This window comes from Trifolium pratense, linkage group LG5, assembly GCF_020283565.1.
Source record: "Trifolium pratense cultivar HEN17-A07 linkage group LG5, ARS_RC_1.1, whole genome shotgun sequence".
NCBI classification, from domain to species: domain Eukaryota; kingdom Viridiplantae; phylum Streptophyta; class Magnoliopsida; order Fabales; family Fabaceae; genus Trifolium; species Trifolium pratense.
Window position 1 is genome coordinate 2,721,550 of NC_060063.1, and position 24,475 is coordinate 2,746,024.

Here is a 24,475-nt window from a genome sequence, read left to right on the forward strand (position 1 = left end):
TGCAACACTTAGCTGCTGAAATGTATTCTGCTTCTGCTGTAGACAAAGCTATAGTAGTTTGTCTTTTACTAGCCCAGGAGATAAGGTTTTCACCAACAAATTGACAATTGCCACTTGTGGATTTTCTTTCAATTTTATCTCCAGCATAGTCAGCATCACAGAATCCATTTAGCACATAATCATTGGATTTCTTATAGAGAAGTCCAAGATTAGTTGTTCCTTTCAGATACCTAAAGATTCTCTTTACAGCAGTAAGATGAGATTCTCTGGGATCTGACTGAAATCTTGCACATAAGCAAACACTGAATAAAATATCTGGTCTAGAGGCTGTCAGATAGAGTAAGGAACCAATCATACCTCTGTAGACCTTTTGATCTACCTTTCCTTCATCATCTGACTTGCTCATGTTGGTAGTTGGATGCATAGGAGTGTTCATTATCTTGCAGTCATCTAGATTGAATTTCTTCAGAAGTTCTTTAGTGTATTTTGATTGATGAACATAAGTTCCTTCCTTCTTCTGATTGATTTGAATTCCAAGAAAGAACTTCAACTCTCCCATCATGCTCATTTCAAATTCATCCTGCATTATCTTAGAGAAATTCTTGCACAAAGCAGCATTAGTTGAACCAAAAATAATATCATCAACATAAATTTGAATGATTAAAATGTCTTCTTTGGTTGTTTTTCTAAAGAGTGTGCAATCAACCTTTCCTTTCTCAAAACCCTTTTCCAGAAGAAAATTACTGAGTCTATCATACCAAGCTCTTGGAGCTTGTTTCAGACCATACAGTGATTTCTTTAGTTTAAAAACATGTTATGGGTTTGAGACATCTTCAAAACCAGGAGGTTGCTTAACATATACCTCTTCAGAAATGAAACCATTTAAGAAGGCACTCTTAACATCCATCTGATATAAGGTTATTCCATGATTAACAGCATAAGATAGAAGTAACCTTATTGCTTCAAGTCTAGCAACTGGTGCAAAGGTTTCAGTATAGTCAATCCCCTCTTGTTGACTATAACCTTGTGCAACCAATCTAGCCTTGTTTCTTACCACTTCACCTTGTTCATTCAGCTTGTTTCTGAATACCCATTTTGTTCCAATAATGTTCTTGTGTGAAGGTTTAGGCACTAGAGTCCATACATCATTCCTTTGAAATTGATTCAGCTCTTCTTGCATTGCTACAATCCAAGCATCATCTTTCAGAGCTTCATCAATCTTTGAAGGTTCCATCATTGAGATAAGACCAACTAAAGATTCCTCATTTCTCAGTTGAGATCTTGTCTTCCTTGGACTGTCCTTGTTGCCTAATATCAGTTCCTCTGGATGTGATGATTTGTATTTGAAAGTATTTCTTGGGGGCTCATCATCTTCAGACTCATCAACATCAGGTTCAGCAGTTGCTTCAGTTATTTGTTGTTCAGAGTCTGTAGGAACTGTTGTGTTCAGAGGTTCTTCAGAGAATGGATGTTCTGAGTAGTTTGGAATATCTGAATATTGATCCTCTGATACCTGAAATCTAGACAAACCTTCCACAAGCTCTGACACTTGGTCAGGCTCTTTGTCATCAAATTTGACATGCATACTTTCTTCCACAGTGTGTGTTTCAGAAATATACAGTCTGTATGCTTTTGAGCGTTCAGAGTATCCTATAAAGATACCCTTGTAACCTCTAGCATCAAATTTCTTTAGATGGACTTTGTTATTTAAGATGTAACACGTACATCCAAACTGATGAAAATAAGAAATATCAGGTTTTCTTCCTTTGAACAATTCATAAGCAGTTTTGTTCAACTTAGATCTGATATAGATTCTATTTTGAACATAACATGCTGTGTTTACAGCTTCTGCCCATAAAAACTTTGCTACATTAGTTTCATGCATCATGGTTCTGGCCATTTCTTGCAGAGTTCTATTCTTCCTTTCAACAACCCCATTTTGTTGAGGTGTTCTAGGAGAAGAGAATTCATGCAGAATACCATATTTTTCACAAAAGTTTTCAAAAGGTTCATTTTCAAATTCTCCACCATGATCACTTCTAACTTTTAAAATAGTGTAGCCTTTTTCATTTTGAATTTGTTTGCAGAAGATGCTAAACTCATCATAAGCTTCATCTTTTGTTCTTAGGAATTTTACCCAAGTCCATCTACTGTAATCATCAACAATTACCAACCCATACTTCTTTCCATTGATAGAGGCAGTGTGAACTGGCCCAAAAAGATCAATGTGAAGAAGTTCCAATGGTCTTGAGGTAGAGACAATGTTTTTAGGTTTAAAAGATGATTTTGTAATCTTTCCTTTTTGACATGAACCACAAAGTGTGTTTGAGTGATATTTGATTTTAGGTAATCCTCTGACAAGGTCAAGCTTACTAAGCTTAGAGATTAACCTCCAGTTAGCATGGCCTAACCTCTTGTGCCAGATCCATTTTTCTTCACTCAAGGTCAAAAGACACATCACTTTTTGTTCATTCAAATCAGAAAGATTAATTTTATAAACATTGTTCTTTCTCAGACCTTTGAATATCATGGAGTTATCAGATTGTTTAGACACAGTACATGATTCCTTATTAAAGACAACTACATAACCATTGTCGCAAAATTGACTTATGCTCAATAGGTTATGTTTGAGTCCATCTACTAACCAAACATCATTAATAGATAGGGAAGAATTACCTACTGTACCTGTACCTATTATCTTTCCTTTTTGATTGCCTCCAAAGCCAACAGATCCTCCTTCTTTCATAGTCAGCTTAGAAAATAGTTGTTTGTCACCAGTCATATGCCTTGAACATCCACTATCCAGATACCATGAGTGTTTCATGATATTTCTTTGAGTGGCAGGCTGTATGAGAAACAACTTTAATCATTGCGATAGAACTCTTCATCAAGGTTAATGATAAAGTCATCCCAGTATTCTTCCTCTTCATTTTTCAAGTTCTGATTGTTAACTTGAGAACTTGTCAGCCATTGGTCTAGGACATAAGCCCTTCTTCCTTTGCATAGGACTTGTTTCCACACTCTAGGTAGGACATATCCTTTCCTAGTTGGTAAATCTGAATGATACATTATTTCAGCTTTTGGTACCCATCTTCTGGGTCCACGCTTGTTAGTCCACAAATGCTTATTATGTTGTCTAGTGTTGGAGAAAGATCTTGGTTTGGAATAATAACCTTTTTGAAACCTTTTCTTTTGAAATCTGTTATTATTCCAGGATTTGGATTGTTTATGATTCCAGGGTTTGTATCTATCACCAATCCCATGTTCTGATTGATTATATCTACTGACTCTAGAATCATAAATAATCTGAGTCATGTACTCCATCTGAGATTTAGAATTTTTTCTTTTAAAAACTTCTGATCTTTTAGATTGACTAGCTTCAGGTACTGAAGCTCCTTTGGATCCAGAATTTGAAGTTTCAGATGTTGAAGCTTTCAGAACTACTGAACTGATGTTCTCAGGTTCTGAACAACTTCTATCTTCTGAACATCTTTCTCCAGATCCTGAGGAACTGGGTTCCTCTGAGCTGTCAGCTTCTAAATCACTCAGATCATCTTTGTCATTTTCAACACTACCAGGATTCTTTCCCTCTTCACTTTGTGGAACAACATAATAAACCCAAGATTTTCCAACCTTTTTGGCAGAGGTCTTCAGCTTTGAATATGTTCTACCATATTCATAGCCAAGTCCCTCTCCTCTATGTCTCATGACATTATAAACAAGATTAGCAGTTTTGCTCTTACCAAGATTGAGATGCACAAACTGTTGAAGAGTTATTTCCTGCTCATCAATAGGTTTGTGACAAACAGCACAACCCTTTTCAAAGTCATTTACTCTATTCAGAGTTTCTTGATACAGACCTTGAAAATGTTCTGCTTGTTCAGTCAGAGTGTTAAGCTTTTCTTGTAAAACTTTTTGTTTACTTAACACTCTGAGATGTTTCTCAATGACCTTGTTAAGTGCAGTTATAAGTTGAGATTTAGAGCAGTCAGAAAATACCTCATCAGTTACTTCAGAATCTGATTCTGATTCTGATTCTGATTCATCGTCTGAGTCTGCATCTGAGTCAGCTGAAGCCATCAGGGCTAGATTTGCCTCTTCTTCTTCCTCAACTTCTTCCTCAGATGATAGCTCTTCAAAAGTAGCCATCAGACTCTTTTTCAATTTGCTCTTGAATTGTTGCTTCTTTGAGCTGTATCTTTTGCTTTTGTCTTTAGCAGACATTTCTGGACAATCAGCAATAAAGTGTCCTGGCTTCTTACAGTTGAAGCAGTTCTTCTGATCATCCTTTTTGCTGACAAAATTTCTGGAGCTGTTACCTCTGAAATTTCTTTTGTTAAATCTGTTCCATTGCTGAAACTTGGTGAATAAAGCAAACTCATCCTCATTCATCTCATCCTCTTGACCATCAGCAGAAGATTCTTCTTCAATGTCAAGAAGCTGAGTCTTAAGAGCCTTAGAAGTAGTCCTAGTTGACTGTAAAGCCACTGACTTGGACTTCTTCTTAGTTTCTGAGTCAGCATCCAGAACCATCTCATGGCTTCTGAGATTGCTTATCAGAGCTTCAAGACTCAGAGTCTTGAGATTTTGAGCTTCCTCTATTGCAGTGACCTTGGGTCTCCAAGCAATAGGAAGACTTCTCAGAATCTTCTGAACATGGTCATAGGTGGAATAACTTCTCTTAAGAGCTTTAAGACCAGATACAAGGATTTGAAACCTTGTAAACATAGTCTCAATGTTTTCATCTTGTTGCATAGTGAATAGTTCATATTGCCTTATCAAAAGACTAGCTTTAGCCTCTTGAACCTTTTCATTACCATCATAGGTAGCACACATAGAATCAAAGATAGATTTAGCAGTAGACTTGTTCTCTATTCTGACATAATCCTCATGTCTAATAGCACCAACAACAATGTCCTTTACTCTATGATGCTTGGTGTAGGTTTTTAAGTTAGCTGGTGTGAGTAACTTTCTATGCTCAATGGACAACCTTCCATGTTCATTTAAGTTTTCAAAAGTTACTCCCAGCTCAACCAAATCCCACAACTCATGATCAATAGCAGTAATATTGCTATACAGTCTTTCCTTCCACCACTCAAATAATGATGCATCACCATTGAATATAGGGGCTTTTCTGTTGCCACTATGTTCATGTGATTCATTACTCAAGTAGTCAAAACCAAAGGCATTTCTAGGACCACCACCAGCTCCACTGGCCTCACCGGCTTCACCGGTTGTTCTAGTACTACTATCGTCTCCTCCAGACATAGTGTTCTCACAAGATCTTTACTGTCTCACTGTTAAGTGAAAGTAACAGACCAGAGCTCTAGATACCAATTGAAGGTGTGAAAACACAAGAAGGGGGGGTTGAATTGTGTTTTAGCTAAGTTAAAACTTTTTCAAGTTCTTAACTCAACTACGTTAGCAGCGGATAAATAACACAAATAATAACAAGAGAGAGAGAGAGAGAAATCACACAAGCAATTTATACTGGTTCCTCTCACAAAACGAGAGTAGTCCAGTCCCCTTGCACTTCCAAGGGATTTCACTATAATCACACAAGATTACACCTGCTCAAGCACACAAGCAAGAGACTTCTCAACAATGCTCAAGCACACAAGCTTAAGACTTCACACTTAAGCACACAAGCTTAAGTTTCCTCAAGTAATAGAAAAGTATATAACAATATACAAATGCTCTTAGATGAACCTAAAGAGAGCAAATACAAAGAGTACAGAGTATTTGGCTAATAGTGCAAAAACACTTGATAAGAGGTTCAGAGCTTGTATACACAGAATTCAGAGTTTGTTCAGCCCACGTTCAATTCTTGATTAATGTTTTTTTTGTAGCTGAATCTTCTAGTATATATACCACTAGAAAAGAGTCGTTGCAAAAGGAGCCGTTGGAGTTGATAATCTTTTGTCTTCAAGCAGTCTGTCTTGATGCAGTTTGGTTGTATCCAAAACTAAGAAAGAGTTTCAGTTACTTTGACTACTGCAGAGTGGACTTTCCTTATTCAGCTAACAAAACTGAAGACCCACGTTCTCAAAAGAGGACAGACAAAACGAGAGTAGCTGAACTGATCAGGCTTGAAAGGTCCTTTTCTTCATTGGTAGAAGAGTTGACTAGCAAAGGGAATCTTCACAGCTTTCAAAGAGATCTTCAGACTTTGATGAAGCTAGTAGTCAGTCAAGAAGTTCTGAAGACTTCATCCTCTGAACGTTGTAACTTCTGAAGTCTAACATCTTCTGAGCGCTTATGAACTTCTGAATTCACATCCTCTGAACTTCACTTCAGAGCTTATCTGGTGCTTATATCTGCGCACTTAAAATAAATTTTTAGTCCTTCCAATTGTTTATTAATACTTTGTTATCATCAAAACCTTTATAGATTTAGGGGCAAACATTTTTAAATCAATTTTGTTCCAACAAAGATTACTTGGAAAAAGCTGAAAAAACTGATAAAGCAAGGAGCCAAAGACTCTCAGCCAGTCCTGCTTCTACCAAATCTTGAAAAGCATTCTATTAAAGATCACACAGTTTTAAGTAACTCTAGATTTAAAAGCCATTAGATATGTTTATAAGATGTCCTTTTCTCTCTCGTTTTGTCATTGGGATGGAGGTCCATTTTCATATTGCCATTGTACTTTTCTGCTAAGTCAATCTTTTAATAAAAAAACTAAGGATGTTAGATAATTTTGATGTAGTAAATTTCTCCTATATATAATTAAATTTGTTGCATAAAAAAAATAAAAATTAGTATCATATATAATAGAGGTCAAAAGCACCCAAATCACAAACATACATGGAGTTTCTTACTAAACTGTCAAAAGAATCTATATCTCAAATTTTGGAGAATTGGCACTTGTGTCTAAGGTGAAGCAGTTTGAAAAAAAAAAACTCAATATTATCTCTCAAAACAATCAGAACCACTACTATATGTCACACTAACATGAAAACGAAACACTGCTACTACTCTTAAGTCCAATTAGTCAAACAACAAACTCCACTTGTTAATCTTAAATTCATCATATTTAGCTTCCCAAATTCCAATTAACCAAACCAAATAAGGCAACAAAAACACAATGAGCTAACAAAACCAAATGGGATTCACTATATTGATTATTGAAACTGGTTAACCCATCACAAGGAATGCAAGGGAAAACCAAAAGTAATTACAAACTGGAGACATTATGATGAATTTAAGCACCTAATTTATTTTTTTTAAAAAAGCCAAAGATGTGTTATAAATAACCCATAAGCACAATGAGTACTTAGAGGTTTTAGAGAATAGATACAGAGGGCAATACAAAGTCCACGCAACCATGAAGGCCACCTAAAACAATAACAAATTAAAGTCCACACAAACAAGCATTCCACACTAAAATAATTTGAACCCAACCCAACAAAACAAATCACTTTAACTCGACAAAATCAAAACAAAATCACTTCAACTCAGGAAAATCAGACCAATACAAGAACTATGTTGAAACAAGAACACAACAAAGGTCTAGTGGAAAGTGATAACTACCAACAAAATAGATCAAATTAAACTTCCTAAAAACTACGCATATCCCATAAGACTAGGATTTATTATAACAGAAACATTATATCAAACTAAAAACGAGTTACCTGAGTTAGGAATTTTGAGAAGCTAAACTGCAGAAGCCAAACTGAAATGAAGTTGTGGTGGGCGATTAAGGGTTTTAGAGATGGTGGTGGTGCGATTTAGGGATGCTCATCGTGGTGTGGTGAGATTTGTGGTGGTGATTTGCGGTCGTGGTGAGATTTGTGGTCGTGGTGAGAAGAGAGAAGAGAAGTGCAAGAGATTTGTTGAGAGAATACGTGATTTAGGGAAGAGAGAATACGTGATTTAGGGATTGAAAATTTTTTTTTTTTAAGGATTTTTTAAATTTTGGTAAATAAAGATATATTTTCATATTGCCGCTTAAATATTTTTCAACTAGCGCTCAATTTTTCATTTGGAGCTTAATGGTACATTCAAAATACATTCATAATGGGACTAAGCAAAAAAATGACTTTTTTTTGACAAAAAAAAACATTTAAAATTAATATTAATTAATTGCCAGATAGACAACATAGTGGCGGAAATATCTGCCACAAAGTAGTAACCGTTTGATTTCGAATTAGTGGCGGAATATTCTGCCACAATGTTTGTCCCGAGATTCCGTCCATAAACTTAGTGACGGAATATTCTGCCTCTAAGTTTTATTTTCTTTTTTTAAAATCTTGGTAAATGTACTGGCGGAATTTATGTTTTACTGGCGGAATTTTCTGCCACTAACTTATTGAGGGAAATATTCCGTCACTAACGGATTTTAAATTCTGTTTGTAAAACATGGTTTTCTTGTAATGTAAAAAGGCAACCTGGCAGACCTAAAAAAAAGAGGAACAAGGAAGCTGATGAATTGAAAAAGGATGATGGAGATATGAAGAGAGCTTTTCATGGAATTGTTTGTGGTAATTGTAAAAGACCTGGTCACAACAAACAAACTTGCCAACAACCACCACCACCACCTGATGCATCACAACCTAGTACATCACAAGCACCACCTGCTACAACACAACCTAGTACATCACAAGCACCTTCTGCTACAGCACAACTTGCTGCTTCTGCTTCTGCACAACCTCCTGATTCTGCAAGACAACCTACTGCTTCTGCTTCTGCAAGACAACTTGCTGCTTCTGCTTCTGCTTTTGCTAGACAACCTGCTGCTTCTGCTTCTGCTTCTGCAAGACAACCTGCTGCTTCTGCTTTCTGCAAGACAACCCGCCTCAACACAAGCTTCTACATCAGCCCATGGCAAGACTGCTTCAAAAAAAAGGAAGAACCAACAAGACAAGCCTGCAGCTCCTTCTTCAACAAAAAGGAAGAAGAAAGAACAATCCAGGCCTGCAACAACCCAGCCACAAGTCACAACCAACAACAGACAGAAATTGCCTTTTAAGAGACGAGACCAAACTTCAACACAACCAACATGGAGAATTTGAAGTTTATGATGTTTTGTATCTGTTATATTTTGTTAGCTGATATGATGTAATTGAGAACCTAGTATATATGGTCTCGATCTTTTGTTTATATGCCCTCAATCTTAGTATATATTTAGTCAGCTGATATGATGTAATTGAGAACCTAGTATATATGGTCTCGATCTTTTGTTTAATGGCTATCATGTATCTAAGAACCTTATTATATATGGTCTCAATCTTTTGATTAATTGTTATGATGTATTTGAGAAACCAAATTAATGTAATTGAAAGTCTTTGGTCTCAATATTTTGCTCTCAATCTTTGGTCTCAATATTTTATGTACATTTGGTTACAGGCCAACAATGTTCATTTAAAGCAAAAGTAGTAACCATGCCAAATTAAATTGTGCATAAAGCAAAACAAATCCATATATAACATCAATTAACTAAACACAACAATTTTTCATCGAATCAATAACATTGAAAGATTAGGAGGCATATAACTACATTAATTGTTATGACATAAACTACCTCAAATACATAAACCCCATTACATTATGCATAAATTACTTCATAAATTACACAAACTCCATTCATTACATAATGACATAAGCTACCTCAAATACATAGATGGGTTGAAAATGAATCTACCACTATACAAGATAATGGTCACTAAGACCAAGATAATTCCAAAACATAAACACCCAAAACCAGTTGAAATCTTTAGCCATTTTTGAGTTATGACCAATTCATTTTTGAGCACATAAACTTCATTCTTCAACTTTCCATTTTTCTTCTTTTGCCTTGCAATCTTCAAATCACGTTCATCAACAATATCATCATCAAACCACTTAAAGAAGCTGCAACCTGCATTTCCATCATGTCTCCAATTTCTACATCCCCAAAACTTTTTCCCAAAATTACGACTTGAAATGTCTTTAACAGTTCGTAATATAGCAACTTCATCACATTTAAATTTGCAGTGTTGTGGTTGTCTCCTAATGACCGAACTTATAGATCCAGTGTTCCCAATTGAACTTCTTCCACTTGTTTCAACCTTCCTGCGCTGTGCAAACGAGCTATCACCGGTGCTTGCCATTTTTTGTGGGTAACAAGACAAGTGTTTCGATGAGAGAAGAAGAAGAGGATTGGAATGTAGAAGATGATTGAATAATAATGAGAGAATGGATGAAGATGAAGATGAAGAACCATAATTTTTTTTTTTTATTAAAATCAACAAGGCAAGTTAAATACACAATCACCTATTTTTTTGCCTAGTCATTGTATGCCACGTAAGCACTCAGTTTGTCACCTATAAAAATTAACAGTTTTCTGACGGAAAGGACCAAAATGTTTAACGGCAAAGTCTTTAAGGGACCAATTTGGGCCTTTTTTTCTTTAAGGGACCAATTTAAAACCAAAAATGTCTTTAAGGGACCAATTTAATAATTAAGCCCTTTAATAATTAATATTTTAATTGTATAATAGTAAAAATTATAAAAATGTGATATTTCGAAAATATTCATCGAAATGAATCCAACAACATCTTATATGCTAATATTTATTTTTATTTATTATTAAAAAAATAAGATCAAAACAAGAAATTTGAATAGTGCATACAGTCATAATGACTCAATGGTACCGAGGGAGTACTAGCTAGGTAGTTTCTTCTTCCAATGAAAAATATTTCCAACAACCATATCAAGTTTGTTACATTATTATAGAATTTCATTTCACAAAGCTCCTCTTCTTTGGTCAAAAGATGGCCAATTCAATTGGATTCATTCTGTTTCTGGTTTTCTGTTTTGGTGTTAAAGTTTTAGTTCATGCACATCGACAAACAGGTTAGCATTTTCCATCAGCTTCTATAAGAGAGTTTTTATTTTTCTACAACAATTATTCATTCGTGATTATGATGATATACAATTTTTTTTATAAGTTCATATTTGATTTGACAGCGAGTTTGATAAAATCAAGGCGAGGCTTCTTAATTTTGACAAAACCAGACTTTGGAGCTTCAATAAAATGATAGTGCTGCCCTGATTTCGTCGACCTCACCGTGATTCCATAGACACCTTTTAATATCATGGAATCCAGTAAAAAGTAACTTTGAAAGCATCATGGTTTCAAGCAACTCATATCTTAGTTTTATTTAGAATTAGAATACTCATTTGGGTAAATAGCTTGATTAATCTATAATATAATCAACTACTCTAGGGAATGCTTATTCATAAATTATTATGATTTTTATGTGTGTAAAAAAGATGAAAAGTGGTAGGATGTAGTACCAAAGCTTTAGGTCAACATATGATTGGTTTCTAACACGGATATACATGGTTACACTGATACATATGTTTGGTGTCGACTTGTGAGTGTCTTCTTGTCTCGGGATTTGGATTTGCTACAGGAATTCACACATTCAGACATTCACACATTCAAGGACGTCCGTGGTTGTTGGATCTAGATCGAAAAATTCAGATTTCACACACGGTACTTGAATTTATTTATTTTCAAATATAAAAATATGTATTGAAATTTGGACCATCCAATCTCAATCCATCAGTCACTGACGTTCCTAACTACATGAATGCGTGATTCCTGACTGCAGTAAATCCAAATCACATGTCTGGTATCCATGTCTGCCTATGTGCTTCATAGACGTATGCATCAAAAGTTATTTTAGGGAATCCAAACATTAATATAAGTATTTTTGTTATGAGCTATGTTGTGAATTGGAACCGAAACCACACCAATAATACTTTAGTGTGTGAGACAAATGAATTGAAGCAACCAAATCAAAACGAAATGAGCAATTTAAACACAAAAGCTAAAACCATGTAAAAGCGATAAAGAACGTGATGAAATTGTTTACCCAGTTCGGTTGAAACCAACCTACTCTGGGGGAGAGAGACTCTCCAATCCACTATCAATGAAAAACTTGATTACAAAGATTCAAATACAAAGAGTTACCAAATTTAGAGTTTTCCTAAATATACCCTTTTCCCAAAGAGATTCAATCAATAAATGTTTCTAAGGTGTTACAATCACTTTCCCAACCCTACAGATTACCCAAGAGAAACCCTCTAACACTCTAGCCTTCATGTTGGAAGCAAAACCCTAAAATCTCACATTTTATCTTCTTGCGGCTGCACAACAACACAACAGCACATATATACAGCAACCTGTGCATGGGGCGCAGGAACTGGCGCATCATGCGCAAGTTCCAGCAACCTGCCCCCATTCTGCGCCTCATGCCCCAATAGCTGCGCATGGTGCGCAAATTCCAGCAGCACCAACAATTTTGATCATTGTTTCTTGGAATGGATCTCCTTTGATTGAATCTGTTGTACCAATATACTTGGAAGCGACCACTGTTTTTAGTTTTAAGTTGTTGGTCATAGACGAACATCGAATTTCAATACATAGAACCGAAGATTCGACGCTTCCGCCTATTCTTAATGCGGTGGAGATTTATGTAGTAAGACAACGTGATGCGCTCCCAACATTTGAAGAAGATGGTATGATCTCTTTTCTCTGCTAAAATATCATGTGCAAAATTACATTTTCTGACAAATTGTGTCACTGACACTTCAGATTGAAGACGTTTTGGTGTCTAATACAGACACAACAATGTTCGGGTCTGTGTTTACCAAACAATTGTATTACATGGAAATGCTTTCAGTTTGAATGATTATTTATACCTTGTAATCACAGTTGAAGCTATAAGTGATGTAAAAGAAAGTTATAGAGTACAAAGAAATTGGGTTGGTGATCCATGTGAACCTAAAAACTACAGTTGGGTGGGCTTAAAATGCAACTACAGCACTTCACTTCCTCCAAGAATTGTATCATTGTGAGTGATTTTTATATACTTATTCTTCTTTATAAAATGAAAAGTGTATCACTTTGGACTATATATGATTTCATACTACGATATTCAATTTTAAAAGTGAACATTTTCTTTTCATAGGAATCTGAGCAGAAGCAATCTGAGTGGAATAATAACTCCTGCCATTTCCAATTTGGCTTTCTTGGAATCTTTGTGAGTACATATATTGTCATTATGCTCTAAACATTTTAGAATATTTTTCCATTCTAAATAAGATTGTTTTCTTCATCTTATATTGATTCAGGGATTTATCTAACAATAACTTAACTGGATCAATGCCTCAGTTTTTGGAAGAATTGAAGTCCCTTAAATATTTGTAAGTCTTTTTTATGATGGTCACAAACTATATAGAAATTATATATTGGTACTAAATTGGTAATGGCTTATGCAAATAAACTCAAATTATTTGTAGGAATTTAAGAGGCAATCAGCTTTCAGGTTTTGTCTCTACCAATCTACAAGAAAGATCGAAGAATGGATTACTTTCTTTGAGGTATGGCTTTCTACTAATAGAAGTCTTAGAAGATAAGTATTGTCACAGACACAACATCAAACATGACATTGACATTGACACATTGAAACCAATAATAATTTGAGAAAATTGATTAATTGAATGTAACCACATGTATCAGTGTCAAGTCGGACACCAACACGTGTCAAACACCAGACATGCCTTCAACGTGAAGGTTTGAAACATATCAAGATGTGTAGAAGTGTCACCAAACATCTTTATGAGTAATTATGACCAGAAAGTATTGTTTTCAACATTTTTTATAGGGTGGATGATAAAAATCTCTCTGGTTCAAGTAACAAAAAGAAAGTGATTGCTCCCATTATTGCATCACTAACATCGGTTTTAGTTCTATTAGTCATTGCCATTCTCTATTGGAAGCATAGAAGAAGAAATGAAACATCAAGTAAGTCTTAATAATATGTAACTTCTTCCATACGATTTTCGCGTAACTAGAAAAAGGAAGAAAAATATAATCCATATTTGATTAACTTTTCAAAGTAAAGGACTCAGTTGATTTTGTGCATGTTTGAAATCATGGAGGACTCTACTGATTTTTACAAAATCAGGCTGACACCATGATTTTGTTGAAACACTAAAGTGTAGATTTTGTCAAAATCAAGTTGGCACACTATGATTCTGTCAAACTCACCGTCATTCCAACCATGTACTAAGTATTTATCGAGTTTCTTTGAGATAAATTAGTGTGCAGTACTCAATTGAAATCCGAAGATACGCTTAAACTCGTTGTATTTGTTTTTGAATTAAGAGGAGGAGATGAATATGATCAACATAGGATCAGGTACTGTAGTATCAAAGAAGTTGCAATACACTTATGCTGAGGTGATGGACATCACTAGCAACTTTGAACTGGTCATTGGGAGGGGAGGATTTGGAAGTGTGTATTGTGGTCAAATGAAAGATGGCAATAAAGTTGCAGTCAAGATGCTTTCTTCATCTTCAACTCAGGGTCCAAAGGAATTTCGAACTGAGGTAATTAGCACCATATACACGTGAGTAGTATAATTAAACTGAACTGATACAAATCTCCAGTGTTTATCTATTTGGACATGAACCTCATCTTGAATCCCGGTTCACTATGATAAGTCTCGATTCATTGGTTCATTCCAATGAATCGCTAGTAAACTTAGTGTAGCCAACTTCTTTTGTCAACTTTGTAAAACCAATGACTTCTTTTGTCATTTGATTCGGAGAAATTGTCTTCTCATTCACGCTTTGAATCTCGATTTGAGAGGAATGATACCGTGTTCAACCACTCGGCTAAACAATATGCATTCAATGAAAGTTCTATTCAATAATCAATAAACATGGATTGCAGGCTGAACTATTGATGACAGTTCATCACAAAAATTTGGTATCCTTCATTGGCTATTGTGATGAAGGTGATAAGATGGCACTCATATATGAGCACATGGCTAATGGAAACCTAAAAGAATGTCTCTCAGGTAGGATCTTCCATGATTCAGATTGTACTTAAATTATTGCATCCTTTTTTACATCACATAATATCATTGTGATTTACTAATATTTATCATGATTGCAGAAAATCATTCACATTGCTTGAGTTGGGAAAGGAGACTTCTAATAGCAATTGATGCTGCAGAAGGTCAGTAGTATATCTTCACTTTTCAAGAAGTCACTAGTCCTTGTGTATTAATTTTTTTACCTTTTGCTTTTAAATTCTCTTAAATTTGGGTATTTTCTTATTTTCATACTTATTTTGGATAAAATCTCTCCAAATGGTTCACGAGGTCTCAGTTCAGTGGTAAGAGCTTAACCTTCTAACCTCAAAGGACGGAGTTAAAATTCCTTTTGAGACACTAGTAAAATGGTCATTAATGCAACTATAATTTTAGGCTAAATTGAATTTTTGGCCCCCTAACTTTCACAAACTTGCGATTTTGGCCCCTTAATTTTTAAAATAGCACTTTTGTCCCTTCTCCGATTCTTTTTTAACGTCTCCAATTGCTTTAAACTAGTCCAAGTGCTTTTTCCAAAAATATTTCATATATGATTAAGTTACTATGATGTGAAAAATAACTAATTGCCTTGTATTTTATATGCATGAATCTTTTTGTGCAACTATATTCTTTTGTAATTTTTAGTGATGTTTTGATGAATTTGGATTGAAGGATTGGATTACCTACACCATGGATGCAAGCCACCTATAATACACAGAGATGTAAAATCAGCCAACATTCTTCTAAGTGAAGATTTAGAAGCTAAGATAGCAGATTTTGGACTCTCTAAGGTTTTTAAGAATAGTGATAATCAAAATGCAGATTCACAACAAAAAATTTCTTACTTAACAATCTATTTTATATTAGAATATGCATTTAAATTAAGAGCTTAAAGCATAAACATAAACTGTTTAAATTTTAAAAGCACTTATTTGTAAGTTATTCTGAAAAGTATTTGCTTAAAATAACCTATTGACATGTCATTAGGACTATAAAGACAACCGAACCGTTAAACTGAACCTAAAAGAATCGAATTGATTAGTTCATTTCGTGAACTGCCCATCATAGTTCAATTATTTATGGTTTGGTATTTTTGGTTTTTCTAAACAGCCCTAATCTTCTATTCGGATTTTTTTTTAACAATCTTAATATATGTTAATAATAGCCATTTGGTTTGGTTCGAAAACACAGAACCGGTGCAGATAAATTTTATACCAGTTAAGTTCGTTCAGGATGAAATATTAATAGTTTCGTTCAATTTTACCATAAACTTGTTGTAGCAGTTCGGTTTGATTCAGTTCAATTTTCTTCCTGAACTGAACTATAAATAGTCCAACATGTCATAAGTTATTTTTATAAGTGCATATATCATGAGTAAACTCCAAATAAATTATTTAAGACATCCCCTACACATTTTTCTAGTACATGAAAACCATATACAAAGAGTTTCATATTATCATGGATTTGCCAATTAACTACATTGTGATTTATACAGGTACTACAAATTAAATAAGTTGAATGAAAAAAGTGACATATATAGCTATGGAGTTGTACTATTGGAATTAATCACAGGTCTCCCTGCTGTGATTAAAGGCAACCCATCAACAATTATTGAGTTAGTGAGACCACTACTTGAAAAAGGTGACTTGAATACAATTATTGATCCAAGACTCAAAGGAAAATTTGATGTAAATTTAGGATGGAAAGTTTTAGGATTAGCAATTTCATGCACTGCATCAACCTCAATTCAAAGACCAACAATGAGTGTTGTGTTAACTGAGTTGAAACAATGTGTTAATTTGGAGTCTACTAGTACTAGTGAAAGGGACATATTTGTGCCACCAAGACATATCTATAGTGCTCTCATTGATCCTGACACAAAACAGTGGAACCGACAGTTAGTGGTTCAAACTTTCTACCCTGATGAAGCCAAGCAAATTCTTAGTATCCCAATTTCACAAAGGCTTCCGGCTGATAAAATAATTTGGCATTATGAAAGAGATGGTGAATTCTTTGTGAGATCGGCACACCACTTGTTGAAACAACATAATTCTAGAGATGTTGCAGCATCTTCTGGCCAACAAATGAACAATCTCTGGAGAGAAATATGGAAAGCCCCTGTTCCTAATAGAGTGAGAAACTTTCTGTGGAGGCTTGGAAAGAACATTCTCCCCACCCGTGCAAATTTAGTAAGAAAAGGTGTTCAAATTGAAAACCTTTGTCCTCAATGTCACAGCGCACCCGAAACAATTGATCACCTCTTCCTTCACTGTCATTTGACACAACTCACATGGTTTGCCTCTCAATTGGGTGCTCGTGTCCCTCAATCTATGCCCGTCCATATATGGTTACTGCAGGGTCTGACCTGTGATGATACAAGGGGTGCACAATTATTCTGTGTGTTAATGTGGAAAATTTGGAATGCAAGAAACAATTTGGTTTTTAATAATAAACTTGTGGATCCAATTGCTATAGCACATGAGGCTATGTATTTTATGCAGGAATTGTCTCCCTCTCCCCATGAAAACAATGCTACTCTTATGCAAGATGCTGTTTTGGCTGCACAGCCAATGCCTTCTGCCCCACATGTATTTTATGTTGATGGTGGCTGTTTTTCAGGTAATGCAACTGGATGGGGAATGGTTATTTATAACCAATCAGGCCATGTTGTTCTCTCAGCCTGCAGGAAAGAATTAATTGATGTTGAGCCTGTCTTGGCCGAGGCAATTGGTGTGAGATGGTGTCTTCAAAAAGCTATTGAATTAAATATGACAGACATTGTTATTGTATCTGATGCTGCCACTGTAGTAAGTTGTATTAACTCAAACAAGCCTGTTGCTGTGATAGATTTAGTGATTCAAGATTGTAATTTACTTATTGAACAATTAGATAGTGTAGTTGTGACACATGTTAGGCGTCACCTAAATGTTGTTGCTCATTGATTAGCAGGTTTTTCAAATGTTGTTGGTACTAAATTGTGGATGGGAGTAGTTCCAAACTCCATATCTGCAGCACTTTGTAACACAGCTGATGTATCAGCAGTTTTTAGTTAATTGGAAGTTTGTTTAACCTCAAAAAAAAAATAGTGAATTTTATAGTTCATCTGATGCATTTAAAATCCGTAGATAGGGAATCTATGACATATTCTTTCCCAAGGTAATATAGTGTATATTTGAGCCACTATTAAGTATTGAAATATGATTGGTTAGTTATTATAGTTAGTGGTAGTTACTAGGTAGTTAATCTATAAATAGGTTTTAGGCAATAATTGTACCTAACTTTTCTCATCTTGTAATATCTTAGTTTGATCGATAAAAGAGTTTGAAACTTTTCTCTTCTTTTTTTCTTCTATGAATGCCATGTTTCATAAATATTCGTTTCAATTCGTAAATTTTAATGAAACCATATAAGATAGGCTAAATTGTAGTTTTGGTCCCTCACGTTTCCTAATTATGCGATTTTGGTCCCCGTAGTTTGAAACGAGTGATTTTGGTCCCCCACGTTTCATAATTGTGCAATTTTTGTCCCCCTAGTTTCAAACGAGCGATTTTAGTCCCTCACATTTGCCCTTTTTTGCATTGATTGGGTCTGCAATTCTCAACTCCGATACCCAAAACCATGATTACCTTCATCCAACATGTTGGTGAGTCTTGCCTGTAACTGCTATGGATTCTCACACTCGTGGAATCTCAATGATTGGTATTTGGTGATACAATTGGTTCCAACATTTAGCATCATTCTACATTATTTTGAGCGGTATAATAATAGCATACATTATTTTGTCTTATATATATATATATATATATATATATATATATATATATATATATATATTCTCTAGTTCCTAGAGAAAGACTCTGGTAATCCGGGGTTCGGCTACGAGATTAGGAAAGTTTGGCCAAAAAATTATTCCACCCAAAATCGAACTCGGATTCTCTCGAAGTATCAATCCTTTGATGAAACTTGTTAACCACTTGAGGCTTGATTTTTTGTCTTATACTCATTAATTGCAAATTTAGCATTTCAAGATTAAGTAGTATTATTCTTTTGCCAAATCACTCAAAAATAAAGAATAAAGAAACAATAAACACAGTCCCCGTAAACATAATTCAGTTGGCAGGTTTGAGTTTTAACAAGAAGAAAATTAGCATAACAATTAACGGCTAACAATTTGTCGTTTAGAAGAAATTTGAAAGTAATAACTTAAGTTGAAAAAGAGAAGAAAAAGAGAAGAATTAATACATCAATTGTGTTATAAGAAATTAGAAAACACTAAATTATTCTGGAATGATATGAAACACATATCTATCTAAATCATCAATTGTGTAATAGTAATAATTTTAGCTATTACACTATATTTGGCTAGTATGTTATGCACCGTCAACATTGTAAAAAGAAAAAAAAACTTAAACTATATTTTCATTTGTTTAAATGTATGAAATCTTTGAAAGTTTTTATATAATTTTTGTGTCTTAATATTAAAATCTCTATTGCTTTTTAAAATTAAATTAAAAAGAGGGAAAGGGAAGATAATAGTAGCAAGTGCGGAATTGATGAAAGCATTTTCCCGCTAAAAGCAGAGAATCGCGATTCTAGAATCTTCCACCACACTCCTCCCGCTGCCGTAGCAATGGTAATCAGCTTCCTCTCTTTCGATTATTTCGCAACGCGCGTTTAGATTAAAGTTGAATCGCTTTAGTTTAATCAATTTCTTCATTTGCATCTGATTAGTCCCATTAATTAGGAATTATTTGGATTCGCTGCAAAAATTAACCTAATTAGTCCAATGCTTCTGTAAGTTGCGTCTCCATGAATTGCAATTTGGTTAATTGCCGTTTTCGTCACAAATTTTAACTCTATTGTTTGAAATTTGATTTATGTGTTTTTGCCTTTTTGTTGCTGTTTTCATCACAAATTCGAACTCTATCGTTTGAATCCTAAACTTCAATAGTTGACACTTTAATTTTATTCAATTTGTTCATTTTCAGATGATTAAATAGCATTAATTAGGAATTATTTGGATTGACTACAGAAATTAACCTAATTGAGATCCAAATAGGTCTATGGCTTCTGCAAATTGTGTCTCCATGTATTTCAATTTGATCTATGTGTTTTTGTTTTGATACAGTCAAAGAAAAGAGGTCTTCATGAATTGAAATTTGAACTATATCGTTTAAATTGCTGGATTCATTTTTTTTAATTTGTTCAGTTTCATCTGATTAAATTGCATAAACTATGCATTATTAGGATTGATTACGACTAATGGAGTTCCAAATCGGTCCATGGCTTTTGTAAATTGTGTATCCATGAAGTGAAATTCGATTAATGTGTTTTTGTTTTGGTGCAGTCGAAGAAAAGAGGTCTTTCGTTGGAAGAGAAGAGAGAGAAGATGCTGCAAATCTTTTACGAATCTCAAGACTTCTATCTGGTTGGTTACCACCTTCAACATTTACCATTTTGTTATTAATTTTTAGATGAACGTTGTCTGTATTTATTTAAATCTTCATATAATTTATTAGCTGATTTATATGATTTTTTATTTTTTTTGCTATTGTTGTTTTTGTTGTTTCCAGCTTAAGGAGCTTGAGAAGATGGGTCCCAAAAAAGGTGTTATAACCCAGTCTGTGAAAGATGTTGTTCAAAGCTTGGTGGATGATGACCTTGTTTCCAAAGATAAGATAGGAACTTCTGTAAGTTAGCATCTCAACCAGTGATGCTTGTTTGTTGTTTTATTATTATCGTCTCTGCCTGGAATGTATGAGTTTACTATGAGTTACTAGTAGAGTGCATGTTTTGTTTTTCCTTGTCACATGTTATGAATTTTGGCCCTGTTTTGATAAATAACTTCGTTAACCGCTTTATAGCATAAGTGTTTATTGTGTATTAGTTATTTCTATAATAAAAGATCAAATAAAGTCAAACTGTTTTTGTATAACCTTATTGTTTTCATAACCTATCATAGAGATCCTATTGATATAAGTTGCAAACAACTTATGGACATGTTATAAGCCATTTCCACAAGCTCTCTCATATAGTCTCACATGTGTTTATGTGAGTAGATAAGTTCAAATAAACTAATTCAAACAGACCTTTGTCAAAGTCATAGTTTTGAAAAAATGCTAAGGTTTTTCTGGTTGAGTTGAGTTTCTTCCTCTAGTTGATTAATTGATTAATGCTCCTAGATTTGGTTCTCAGGTATACTTCTGGAGCCTTCCTAGCTGTGCTGGAAATCAGGTGAAGATCTATTGTAAAAGTTACTAAAGTTTGCTATTGTATCATCTTTATGTTGATATGTTGGTCACCGACTCACTTGTCCAGTACAATTTCCCTCTATTGTATCTCAATGTAGCCTAATTACAACATTGTAAACACGATGTGCAGCTTAGGAACGTGCATCAAAAACTTGATTCTGAACTGCAAAGCAGTGGGAAACGGCACGCCCAACTCGTTGAACAATGTGAGGAACTAAAGAAGGGGCGTGAAGAATCTGTGAGTTAAATTCCTCCCTTACCATATGCCATTTTTCTTGATTTTGTAGGAATCGAATGGCTAGTCATCATATATCCTAACATTGCATTTTTTTTTCTTCTAGGATGAACGAGAAGCAGCCCTAGAAGATTTAAAAGCCATTCAGTCGAAGCATAAAGAACTGAAGGTTGGCTTACTGATGAATTGTTAGTAATGTATTATGTATGATCTTCATTGCGCGAGTTTTTTAACAGTCAAATAATATTTGATATTTGCAGAGTGAGTTGGAAAAATATAGAGATAATGATCCTGCTGCCTTTGAAGCAATGAGTTAAGACATGTTTCTTTTACCCATTTTATCTATATGCTTATTTGATGATTTAGAAAGTTAAGCTGAATACCTTGTCATTGGGAATCATGACACTGATGTACTGGCATTATTATTGGCAGAGGAAGCAATTGAAGTTGCTCATACATCAGCTAACAGATGGACAGGTTCTACTTTCTATGTTTTCATGTTCATTTGTATCTAGGAGGGGAGAATGGAGTATCTGGTATTTTGAATTTTCTCATTTTCATACAATGATAGCGATGCTTAATATTATCTTTTTGCTGTGGCTAAAAAATGGTGCAGACAATATTTTCACTCTGAAGCAATGGTGTTCAAACAACTTCCCTCAGGCTAAGGAACAACTTCAAAACATGTACCAGGAGGTCAGTCATTTTAGTTTAATACCTCAATCTGCAACCCCTGTGTTTAATTTGTAGCTAATTATTAGGCTTCTTTTGGTTCTGAAATAGTTTCATTACATAATGGAATGAATTTTTTGTTATTGGCCTTCAATGGAATCATATAACTTCGTAATCTTATCAATCTTACCACATTACATGTCCTTTTATTAATTTTACCAGCTAAAACATATCTATCTGTGATATCAGTCTAGTTGTCTACTATCGTATGTCTTGGTTTCTGATGTCGGTCATGTGTCTTTCGCTTTGTGTCTCCATGCAGATTGGTATAACAGATGATTTTGACTATTTGGAGATGGCACCTCTTCCATCCAAAGCGTTAGCTGATTAAAATTACTTTGCCTGTCTGGAGGCCCAATCCTCTGGTTGCCGTGATTCTCGCAAACACTGACAGCTAAAAGGCAAACTTAATGATATCCTGTTTTGTAGGGAAATGACTTGTATTTGTCACTTCCTTTTTCTCTCTTGTTGTCGTAATCTGGATTAGGTTTTGAGAATATGTATATATTACAAGATTATCTTTTCTGCCTCTTTATTTGCCAATGACATCCTATTTTGTAGAGAAATGACTTGTATTTTTCTCTTCCTTTTTCTTTGTTGCTGTCTTAATCAGGATTAGGTTTTGAAAATATGTATATATTAAGATTATCTTTTTCTGCCTCTTTATTTGCATACTATTTTGACCAAGGTAGGTATTACTTGCTGTGCTGCATGATTCATTGATGCTTTTTATATGCTAAGAGAAACAAAAGTTTTTGTGGTTTATTACCTTGGAACTGCTAATTTAATTTATATTTTTTTTATGAGTAGTTACGAAGTAGGTAGTCAATAGCGGAACATGATATTATGTAGGTAATTTAAAGTGAAATATGCCGATCGGTAGCTAAATAATCTGTAGCTGTTAAAACAGAAACTTTGGTTCAAACGAAAATACAGAACACACGATATTTGATCGTTAATTGTATCCAAGTGTATTTGTGTTTTCAATTTCAGCACGTAGAACGAAAATATCTTTCAAACTTGGTTCTTGTCTTGCTCGAAAATAAGCACACATTTTCAAAATGTGCTTTCTTCATCTTTTATAATTATTCTCATAAATCTAACACCCTTTTCGTTTCATTGTCTATCTTTAGCTCTTCGGATTCTCACAAAATTACGATAACACTTTGATATTATGAAGCTACAAAATGTAGTTTTTGTCAAATATAAGCAGTATGCCATGATTTTGTTAATCTTGCTGTTAATTCAAGGTGTCCCTCATTGTTTGGAGACTATTGTTTAAGAAGTTACCTATAAAAGATAATTTGTTTAGAGATGGTGTTTTGCATTCAGAGTCAAATTGTTGTGTCGATGGTTGCAGTTTTGCAGAATCAGTTCAACACTTTTTTATATCGTCCCTATTTTGATAGATTATGGTTGTCTATTTTAAATTAGTTGGGGAATTAAGTGTGCATTTTTAAATTTCACCGAGACCCATATCCAACATATACATTGTTTACTTCAAAACAAAGAGACTGATCATCAAAATTTGAATGTTTGTTAAGAGTCCCATACTAGATAGAGATGGTTTGGAGACATGTTTATGAGTGGGAGCTATCTTCACCTTATAAACCAGTTTCTTAAGGTTGAGTTTGACACAACCCAAAATTTTAAGATGGGATCAGATTTGCTTCAAGATCAATTAGGTCACATGTTATTAGGTTTATGTTATTGGGCAACTCTATTGCTTTTTTTTTTTAACATAAAAAGCATTTGTGTATCATGAGCAAAAAAATACAAATTATACTATATCCACAAGTTGGAAGTAAGTACAAGGAGTACTTGAACCAAAATAAAATCTAGCAAAAATCTCATCCTCTAAAAGAGACAACGTCCAACCTAAGGATGCAATCAATTGGATTAGTTATAAAAGAGATTGTCACAAGATATGTTTATAAATTAGGGTAACCTTCATTTAACAAGCTGATTTTGTAAGGTTGAGTTAGACATCTAATTCAAAGTTTTAATGATCTTGTTTGGTCTATTAAAAAAGAAAGGAACATTATAGTTTTTCAACAAAAGAAGTTGATGATCGAATGGGTTCAACTTTTATCTTGGTGTGTCAAAAAGTAAAGCCAATCCACAAAAAAAAAAAAAAAAAAAAAAAAAAAAAAAAAACTCATAGACCTAATAGACACAACATTGTTATGCTTAAATTTTTAAACTCTTTTTAGAAGATCTACAACTCTGGAGCAATGTCAAAAGTGTCAAATACAAATGGTATAATGCATTTGTATTTTGTATTAATACATACTCCCTCTGTCCCATATTATAAGCAAAAAAAAAAAATTCACACTTATTAACAAAAGTTGAATATGATAATTTGATGTATGACTTTTTGTGTATTT

At 34.3% G+C, this 24,475-nt stretch overlaps 3 protein-coding genes across 3 annotated transcripts; all 3 read left to right on the forward strand.

Annotated features, from left to right (window-relative positions):
• Positions 1-12,122: 12,122 nt before the first annotated feature.
• LOC123884385 (probable LRR receptor-like serine/threonine-protein kinase At4g29180) lies at positions 12,123-15,902 on the forward strand (the record flags this gene model as incomplete). Its single annotated transcript, XM_045933469.1, has 10 exons — positions 12,123-12,507; positions 12,704-12,842; positions 12,960-13,031; positions 13,123-13,194; positions 13,291-13,371; positions 13,656-13,795; positions 14,159-14,382; positions 14,729-14,855; positions 14,954-15,016; positions 15,543-15,902. Coding segments are annotated over 10 exons (1,524 nt in total), but the record flags the coding sequence as incomplete, so codon positions are not given.
• A 426-nt stretch (positions 15,903-16,328) lies between these two features.
• Positions 16,329-17,812, forward strand: LOC123884387. The gene is made up of 2 exons (XM_045933473.1): positions 16,329-16,365; positions 16,443-17,812. Exons 1-2 carry the CDS (start codon positions 16,329-16,331, stop codon positions 17,810-17,812), a joined length of 1,407 nt encoding a protein of 468 aa, XP_045789429.1.
• A 1,506-nt stretch (positions 17,813-19,318) lies between these two features.
• Positions 19,319-22,674, forward strand: LOC123884000 (meiotic nuclear division protein 1 homolog). Its single transcript, XM_045932972.1, has 10 exons — positions 19,319-19,503; positions 20,218-20,298; positions 20,444-20,560; positions 21,066-21,104; positions 21,252-21,359; positions 21,463-21,525; positions 21,617-21,668; positions 21,789-21,833; positions 21,973-22,052; positions 22,351-22,674. The coding sequence occupies exons 1-10, from the start codon at positions 19,501-19,503 to the stop codon at positions 22,417-22,419; spliced, it is 657 nt and encodes a 218-aa protein (XP_045788928.1). The 5' UTR covers positions 19,319-19,500; the 3' UTR covers positions 22,420-22,674.
• Positions 22,675-24,475: the final 1,801 nt, after the last annotated feature.